The 10,137-nt window shown below is 34.4% G+C and overlaps 1 protein-coding gene across 1 annotated transcript; it reads left to right on the top strand.

Moving 5' to 3' along the window:
* Positions 1-3,727: 3,727 nt before the first annotated feature.
* LOC311175161 (olfactory receptor 10AG1-like) lies at positions 3,728-4,712 on the top strand (the record flags this gene model as incomplete). Its single annotated transcript, XM_084240090.1, is given in 2 exon segments — positions 3,728-4,038; positions 4,040-4,712. Coding segments are annotated over 2 exon segments (984 nt in total).
* Between the last annotated feature and the right edge of the window lie 5,425 nt (positions 4,713-10,137).

Genomic DNA, 10,137 nt, shown 5'->3' with positions numbered 1-10,137 from the left:
TTAAACGAGGAGTTGGCATCACACCGCCAAGTGTTAGGTCATCTGGGTCATGTACTGGATTTTTGACACTGGGCAAGTTTTTTTCTTTTTTTCTTTTTTTTTTAATATTTATTGATTGATTGATACAAGCATTGAGTACAGTCAGAAGTGCAGGAGGGTGAGAGGATTCACCAGAGCCAGAGTGGGGAGCAGAACAGGCAGACCGACAAAATACACTGCTGAGGGGAGCAGCAGGTCTGGCAGGAGAGGTCTGTCGCACCATGTGGGACTCTCGCCAGAGGCAGCCCAGAGCTCAACCGCTGCACCACCAGGGGAGGCCCACTGGGCAAGTTTTTTAACCTTTCTATGCATTTGTTTTTTTATGCAAAATGTGAATAATAATGGTACCTTCTTTATTAAAATTGTAACAAATGAGAAAGTACAAGTAAGGTTATTAACACCATGAATGGCAGGTAACAAATGTTCAAAAATTGTTAATAACAGTAAAAGTTTATATTAACCAGATCCCTCTACACTGCCTAGTCAAGTCAGTTCCTGTTAAAAGTAGAAATGGTAACGGGAAAGTTCAACTTCCCACGTTTAAACTCGCAATGTACCCATAGTTATGAATGGAGAGAATATGTCAAGTCAGAAAAGAAAATAATCAAAGTTTCCTTGGGATATGCCTTCATATATAAAATAAGATTTGATTTGGACTTTTAAATATGATTTTATTTGCATTTCTATAAATGTGTATTTTTTATGTGCTCAAAATACAAGAAACTGGTACCAATTAGACAGAAAGCTAAAAGTAAAGCCAAATAAGAGAAAGCTTTTTTTTTCTCCCAGATATTGTTCTTGGTTTGTATCCAGAAAACATAGAACTGTCTACTAATTTTAAGCTTAGTATTCCTGTAAGATCAATACCCTGTTCTTTCTTTCCTCTGCTAGTTTGAGAAAGGTCCAGTCCATGACTGGATAAAAGATGAGCAAACTTCAAGATGAAAGAAAAAAAAATTCAAAAAGTACAAAAATGACCATATACCAATGCCTAGTAGAAATATAACTCCATCTTTTAAGCCAAATGTTTAAATAGATTATGCTCTTAACTCTCAAAATAATTCCCTGAGTTATATATTACTATAATTGTGTATATTTTCAACAAGGATAACAAAGCTCCATATTTAGTGTAAGGACAGATTACAAAAATATATCCAATTTTCTTTTTAAAAAAATATTTTCTTACATCAGTGTTTATTTTTGTACAGTGTCTAATTTTCATTTTAAGTAACTTCGTATGACATACTTTGGTCAGTACCAAATATTAAGTGTGGTGGTAAGTACCCAGGGTGTGCTTGTTAAAATTAGTGGAAATCATTTCCAATGACCCATTAGCTGATATTTATAAGCCACTCACACAGGTAAGCACTGGACAATCATTTGGAATAAGGAACAGAAGGAGGGTATGAGGCTCAATATTGTCTGCAGTAATTTTGATTCTCTTTTTTTAAAAGTGAAAATACCAGAATGATTCTGTGATCCCCTTATATCTGACAAAAATCTCAGTGTAATGTCACTTCCTTATGAATGTGGTGACTCTCTAGCAATACCAGGTAACTCTTTCCACACAGAAACTGCACTTTCTAGGGTGACATCTGACTTCCTCATCTGATGTGACCACTCTATAAGCTTTGTGAAGTCATGACTGAACTCATATTATTCCCCTTTATTATTTTAAATAGCCTAGCTCTTGACACAATTTGCATTGTATGGTTACGTAGTATTCATAATAACTATAGCAATTACTATATTGTATACATTACCATAATGTTTGTTGATTATACAATAACCAATTTGTTATAGAATGCAACCGATGTACTATTAGTAGTAAAAACTACAGTAATTACTATATTGTATATTGTATATGTAACTATATTGCATCTTGGTTACTGTGTGAGACATATGAAACTTTTTGGGTGCATGAAAATTTAATTCTCTTTTGCAGTATAGTTTCTGAATGAGAAATAAAACATATAGAGGGGAGGTGGTATGATTTGAAAGTTGAGAAGATGTAAAATGGGAAAACAATTAACGCTGGGTGATAAGAAAAGAAAATAAGTGACACCCAAGAAACAAAGTTAGAGATGGCAAGAGAAGAACAGGGGTGTGCACTCAATTTCACCTTCGAACTTATCACTGAATCAAAAAAGGCCCAGGTTTATGATTCCTCCTGTTGATATTTGAGTCATAAACACAGAGAAGCCATAGAGAGCTTTCTCTTTAGGGTGTACTGTGAAAAAGTATAATCAGATTGCAGATTTCTGTGAACTGTTTAAGATTAGTGATAAAAAAGAAACTACATTTATAAATTATAAATTCTATCATTTGTTTGGGATTTATCTGTAGTAAGTAAATTTTGTTGTCTTAGGGGAAGATGGGAGGGTGGATTTTAAAGGAAGTTAAGATGAGTTATTTTTTTTTTAGGAAACAGTATAAGTTTCAAACACATACAATGTGGATTTAGCACTATGTGGCAATGTGTGAAAAAGGTGTTTGTTTTGCATTAGTGAGTGGTACAAAGGTTGCATGGAACCAACAAAAGTGAGGTGGAGGATTCATCTCAGTACAGGACAGACTGTACATACTTGATCTACAAATGCATAATTATTGAAGAAGCACATATGACTAAGCCTCCACTGCAGTTCTCACTCTGTTTCTAAATTCAGAGAAGTAGAGTGTGTATTATACACAGTCTATATTACATTCATATAACATTATTTAAACATTGTATACATTATATATTATGTTTTGATAAAATTAGATTATAGATAAATAGATGATAGCTATTGAGACCTCATATTAGAGACGGAAGGAGGATATGCATGTAATAACAGACTTTACCTTTAATAGGTGCCATGTGTGAACTTACTGATGAGATTTTCTTAAACTTTTTTTCCCTTTCTGAGATGAATTACTGCCTAAAGAGATCATTTTATCCCATTATTCTTGATATCTAAAAGTTTCAATATACTTAGAGTTATTAAAATTTGAGGGAATATTATGGAACTGATGATATATTATGCAAAATTATTATATTAGGCCACATTATAGACTTTATGTGGACATAGGGCTTGCTAAGACAAATTACTCCTAATACAAGTACCTGGGGAGTGGCCAGGTGGGCTTAAGTGGACCAGTCAGTGAAGACTCACTGACTCACCTTGTTCCAGGGCTGCCGGAGAGTGACTAACAAGAGAAATGGAAGAATGCAAGAATAAAAAGAATAAATTAAAAGGTTCTAGGTAGAAGGGGAAAAAAGAAAATAGAAACCAAATTTGTGAGGAATGAAAACATTTCTCTTTTAGAGAAGGTTCCAGGTTACCTAGAACTGTATGAGACTAGGCTCCCAGACATGATTTGCTCTGAGTTTATTGTTCTCTGCTTTACTAATTACTGATATAACCTTAATCAAAAATATGATCAAGAGGAAAATGGTTTCTGATTCTATATGCAGGAATTTTCAAATATTGGTATTGAAATATATTATCAAATACATGAAGCAAGGAAACCGGTATGTATCCTGTGTCAGTGGATATAAATCGTTCATTTAACTTTAAATCATTATATTTTTAACCATTATACAATAATTTTCAGAAGACTTAATTTTTAAATTAATTTAATTTTCCCACTGTTAAGCCAGGTGGAAAGGATTGAATGACTTCTAAGCCTTGAAATCATTTGTTTATAGATGGAACGCAAAGGACAAACTTCCCCACTGGGGAACCACACTGCATTGGTGGACTTCATCCTGATTGGGTTTTCTGATCTTCCCAAACTTCAAGGATTACTTTTTGGTGTATTTCTGATAATCTATATCTTTATTCTTATGGGAAATAGCCTCATTATAATGATAACTAAGGTTGATCCTTCCCTTCAGACCCCCATGTATTTATTCCTTAGGAATTTTTCCTTTTTGGAAATATGTTATTTTTCAGTGACTCTCCCTAGATTGTTAGCAGATCTCTGGAGACAATATGGAAATATATCCTTTCTGGCCTGCTTTTCAAATGTATTTCTTTCTGATATTGGCAGACACTGAGTGCTTTATTCTCACTGTCATGGCTTATGACAGGTATGTTGCCATTTGCTACCCATTACTCTACCCTGTCATCATGAACAACAGGCTGTGTGTTCAACTGGCACTTTGCTGGACCACTGCGATTCCAATACACATAGGGTCCACCTCTGTGATCTTCACTCTACCCTTCTGTGAAAATAACCAGATGAATCACTTTTTCTGTGATGTTCCTCCAATTGTTCAACTTGTTTGTGGGGACACCTTTGTAATTGAAATGTTGACTTATGTGATTGCTGTATTAGTTGTCACAATTCCCTTTTTGTTGATACTTGTATCTTATGTGAAAATAGTCTCCACCATCCTAAAGCTGCCATCAGCAACTGGGAGAACCAAGGCCTTCTCTACTTGTTCTTCCCATCTCATGGTTGTGACTTTATTTTTTGGATCAGGCATCATTGTGTATTTGAGACCTAAGTCCACTCACTCATCAGGAATTGACAAATACTTTTCCCTTTTTTATACTATTTTGACACCTTTGTTTAACCCCATTATATATTGTCTGAGAAACAAGGATGTAATGATGGCATTGGAAAAATTCCTGCAGAAATGGATTATGGTGTGGTTCATAACTTCTAAAAATTCATCATATACATAACATCAATTCTTAAAAACTGTTTCTTTATTTTTTAATTTTTTTAAATTTTATTTTTATATTCCCCATATAATCGCAACCCCCTTATTTTGACCCCAATCCCTCCTTTTCCTGCCCCCCACCCCCATAGTCTGTCTCTGGTTCATAGTTTTTTTGTTGATTTTGATTTTTTCTTTCTTATAGCTATTCTTTTTCCTGGTTCCTTATTTAGGTTTTCTAGATTCCTGCTATGAGTGAGACCATCTGGTATTTTTTCTTTTTCTTTCTGGCTTATTTTGCTGAGCATGATCCCTTCCAGCTCCATCCATGTTGCTGCAAATTGCATGTGTTTATCTTTTTCGAATGCTGAGTAATATTCCGTGGTGTATATGTACCACATCTTCTTGGGGATTTGGGTTGTTCCCATAGCTTAGCTATAGTAAATAGTGCTGCTATAAAATAGGGGTGATTTATTTCTCAATAAAACTGGAAAAATTGTTTCTTATTTATCATAGTTTCCCTTTGCTTTTTAAATTGCTTTAAAACCCTGAGTTATTCTTACTGAGTGATCTCATATTGTTATGTCTCATAAAATAAATTCAGCCATCATTTTTATGGAGCAATCAATTCTGAAACACTATGTAGTATATAGAAATATCTTTAAAACACACTGGACTCATTAAAGGTTGCTACTACTTCTATTGTTGTTAAGATCTCAGAATATCATCATTATATTTGTAATTCATATTTATATTTCCAGAAGAAGTATATTTTCTGTAAGATAACAGACTTCTGATTAAATGCATTAGACTGAAAGGATGACTAATATCACAAGTTTAATTATTTTTGTTTTAATCCATTAGATAACTAACATGACCTGAGCCAGAACCAAAGTAATAACAGTAAAAATATTTTAAAAAGATATGTTCACTGTTTTATCCAAATATAAGTATAATTTCAAAATAAAATATTCCTATTTCTTAACTTTTACTTTTACCTTCAATAATGTGTACATGGTATATTTACTCCCAAAAGTTAAGCCAGGTAAGTTCATATTATACTCATAAAATGAGATATTCAATATTGATTTGTTCCAACATTCCATATTTGATGTAAATAATACTCACACATGAATTTTAACGATGTCATGCTTTTGAGAATCTTAATATTCATGTCTGAGTCACTAAGATCAGCTTCAGTCCAAAAAAAGCTGCATTATACATTTAAGAACATTTAGTGAGTAGTATGTTCCTCCATTTCACTATTTTCTCATAATGTAATTTTGATAGAGAAGATTCCAGACCCAGTGTACTATATTCACTTGTCCAAATTCATATACATTTCTTATATCAGCCCCTGAAACTAAGGATATGTTATTTCTCTGATGAATATTGACCTTAACAATAAACTAGGTTATGCATAAGTTTTGGGGACCTACCCAGTTTCATTTATTGAAGTAAATAAATTGGTTCTAATAATTTGAAAATTGGTATTGACAGATTTCATACATATAGTCTAACACTGAGACTGTGAATGTCTCTTGCAGCCTTTCCCAATTGGGGACTAACTCCAGTCCCCAGGGATGGAGAGATTGGGGAGAAAGGGACAGAAGAGTGGTCAGGGGGTTAATGCCTCTCATCCCTATTCTCCCAGAGAGTGAAGCTTCCATGAATCACTATTCCATCCTGAGGCAGCCTTGCTATCTTCTACCTACCCCTAATACCAGACTTTTGTGTTTAAAAATGTATAATACTTGCTGACAAAAGAATAGGTGTAGGATCAAGAAAGTTAAACTTATATCTATAAAGTTGTAAGATTTAAAAATCCCTATTGATCATCTAGGTTTTCCCACATCATTTGTCTTTTACATTTTCTGCATTTTTATTCCCCTAATGGTGTAAGAGAAAATTCTAACGAATAGAATCATTAATAAAAGAATTACAAAAGGATAGTTCAGAAATACAAAGCATCATAAGAGGTTACAGTGCACATCTCTTTGCAAACAAATTGGAAAATTGTGGAAAGTACTGAAAGAATATGAACTTGTGAGACTTAATTAGGAAGGAATTGAAAACTTGTATATTTTATTTGAAGATTTTTTTTATGTTTAAAAGCCCATATATTTTCTTTTTTTTAAATAATAAATTTTATTTTTATATTCCCCATAAAATTGCAGCCCCCTCATTCTGACCCCAATCCCTCCCCTCCCACCCCCGCCCCCCTAAAAGTGTCTCAGGTTCATAGTTTTTTGTTGATTTTGATTTTCACTTTCTTATAGTTATTCATTTTCCTGGTCCCTTATTTAAGTTTTCTAGATTCCGGCTATGAGTGAGAACATCCGGTATTTTTCTTTTTCTTTTTGGCTTATTTTGCTGAGCATGATCCCTTCCAGTGCCATCCATGTTGCTGCAAATTGCATGTGTTTATCTTTTTTGAATGCTGAGTAATATTCCATGGTATATATTTACAACATCTTCTTGATCCATTCATCTATTTTTGGGTATTTGGGCTGTTTCCAAAGCTTAGCTATTGTAAACAGTGCTGGTATAAACATAGGGGTGCAGGTGCTCTTTGGAATTGATGTTTCTGTGTCCTTTGGGTACATACCTAAGAGTGGAATTGCCGGATCCTATGGAAGCTCTATGTTTAGTAGGTCCAGAAATCTCCACACAGCTCTCCACAGTGGTTGGACCAGTTTGCACTCCCACCAGCCGTGCAGAAGAGTTCCTTTTTCTCCTCACCCTCGCCAACATTTGTTGTTGCTAGTTTTTTTTTTTTAATATGTGCCATTCTCACTGGTGTAAGATGGTATCTCATGGTAGTTTTGATTTGCATTTCCCTGATGACAAGTGATGTTGAACATTTTTTCATATGCCTGTTGGCCATTTGCATTTCCTCTTCAGAGAAGTTTCTTTTTAGCTCTTCTGCCCATTTTTTGACTGGGTTATTTTCTTTGTTGTTGTTGAGTCTCATCAACTCTTTGCAGATTTTTGTGATCAGTCCTTTATCATTAGTGTTGGGTGCAAAAATGTTCTCCCAGTTGGTGGGATTTCTCTTTGTTTTTGTTATTGTCTCTTTTGCTGTGCAGAAGCTCTTTAATTTGACGTAGTCCCAGCTGTTTATATTTGCCTTCACTATCACTGCTTTGGGTGATGTGTCTGTAAAGATGCCTTTGATGTGCAAATCACGTAGTGTTTCGCCTATATTTCCTTCTATATATTTTCAGGTCTTCATGGTTTCAGGTCTTATGTCTAGTTCTTTAATCCATTTTGAGTTGATTTTTGTGAATGGTGTGAGGTAGTGGTCAAGCTTCATTCTTTTGCATGTAGCGACCCAGTTTTCCCAGCACCATTTATTGAACAAACTTTCTTTGCTCCAATGCATATTCTTTGCTCCTTTGTCAAAGATTAGTTGACCATAAATCTGTGGGTTTATTTCTGGATTTTCTATTTGATTCCATTGGTCTGTATGTCTGTTCTTGTTCCAATACCATGCAGTTTTGATGATTATGGCTTTGTAGTAGAGTTTGAAGTCTGGGAGTGTGATGCCTCCATTCCCTTCTTTTTTTTTTTCAGGAGAGCTTTGGCTATTCAGGGTTTTTGGTGATTCCATATGAATTTCATCAATAATTGTTCTATTTCTTTGAAGAATGACATTGAAATTTTGATTGGAATAGCATTGAATCTGTATATTGCTTTTGGAAGGATGGCCATTTTAATAATGTTTATTGTTCCAATCCATGAGCAGGGGATGTCTTTCCATTTCTTTGTGTCTTCTTCTATTTCTTTTAACATTGTTTTATAGCTTTCTTTGTATAGGTCCTTTACCTCTTTTGTTAGATTTATTCCCAAATATTTAATATTTTCTTCAATAAAAAGGGATTTTTTTTATTTCTTCTTCTTCAGATTTATTGTTTGTGTATAGGAAGGCTACTGACTTTTGCGTGTTGATTTTGTATCCTGCCACTTTACTGAACTGATTGATGAGTTGAATTAGTTTTTCTGTGGAGTTTTTGGGGTTCTCTATGTATATTATCATATTGTCTGCAAATATTGATAGTTTGACTTCTTCTTTTCCTATTTGGATTCCTTGGATGTCTTTCTCTTGTCTTATTGCTCTGGCTAGGACTTCCAGTATTATATTGAAAAGCAGTGGTGAGATTGGACATCCTTGTCTTGTTCCAGATCTTAATGGAAATGCATTCAACTTTTCACCATTGAGAATGATACTGGCTGTTGGCTTGTCATAGATGGCCTTTATGATGTTGAAGTATGTTCCTTGTATCTCAAGAATTTCAAGGGCTTTTATCATGAATGGGTGTTGCACTTTGTCGAAAGCTTTCTCAGCATCTATTGATATTATCATATGGTTTTTATATTTCTTTTTGTTGATGTGTTGGATAACGTTGATTGATTTTCGGATGTTAAACCATCCTTGTGTCCCTGGAATGAATTCCTACTTGGTCGTGGTGAATTATCTTATGGATACATTGTTGGATTCTGATAGCTAAAATTTTATTGAGGAGTTTTGCATCAGTGTTCATTAGGGAGATTGGCCTGTAGTTTTCCTTTTTTGCGTTGTCCTTGTTTGGTTTTGGTATTAGTGTAATGTTGGCTTCATAGAACGTGTTTGGTATTGTCCCTTCCTTCTCAATTTTTTGGAAGAGTTTGTGAAGGATAGGCACTAATTTGTCTCTGAATGTTTGGTAGAATTCATTTGTAAATCCATCAGGTCCTGGGCTTTTGTTTTTGGGGAGGTTTTTGATTACCATTTCAATTTTGCTGCTTGTAATTGGTCTGTTTAGGTGTTCTATTTCTTCTTTATCTAGCTTTGGGTGATTGTAGAGTTGTAGGAATTTGTCCATCTCCTCTAGATTGTTAAACTTGTTTCCATATAACTGTTCATAGTAGTTACTGATTATTCTTTTGATTTCTGCTGTGTCTGTTGTGATTTCTCCTCTTTCATTGATGATCCTGTTTATTTGTGCTTTCTCCCTTTTTTCCTTTGTGAGCCTGGCTAGGGGTTTGTCTATTTTATTGATTTTTTTCAAAGAACCAGCTCTGGTTTCATTGATCTTTAAAAAAAAAAAAGAAAAGAAAACTTGAATAGACTGATTACAAGCAAAACAATTGTAAGCATCATCAAAAATTTCATAAAAACAGAAGTCCAGGACCGGATAGAATTACTAGTGAGTGCTACACCTTCAGTGTACCTGCTCCCCAAAACAGAGGTAGATGGAATGCTCCCCAAAACATTCTGTGATGGCATTAGTCAATCACTAGAAACAGTGAGGACCTCCCAAAAGAATACGACAAACCCAATATGCCTGCTGAATACTAACACCAAATGAAGGTAACTGGGGAGCATAACATGTAGCAGAGTAAGTAAATGCTAAATTAACAAAGACTGGACATTTAAATTGGAGACGATTTGGTAAAGCAAAATATTA

This window comes from Talpa europaea (assembly GCF_964194135.1).
Source record: "Talpa europaea genome assembly, chromosome: 8".
NCBI classification, from domain to species: domain Eukaryota; kingdom Metazoa; phylum Chordata; class Mammalia; order Eulipotyphla; family Talpidae; genus Talpa; species Talpa europaea.
The sequence above is the reverse complement of the archived record's forward strand: the minus strand, read 5'-3'. Positions and strand labels throughout refer to the sequence as shown.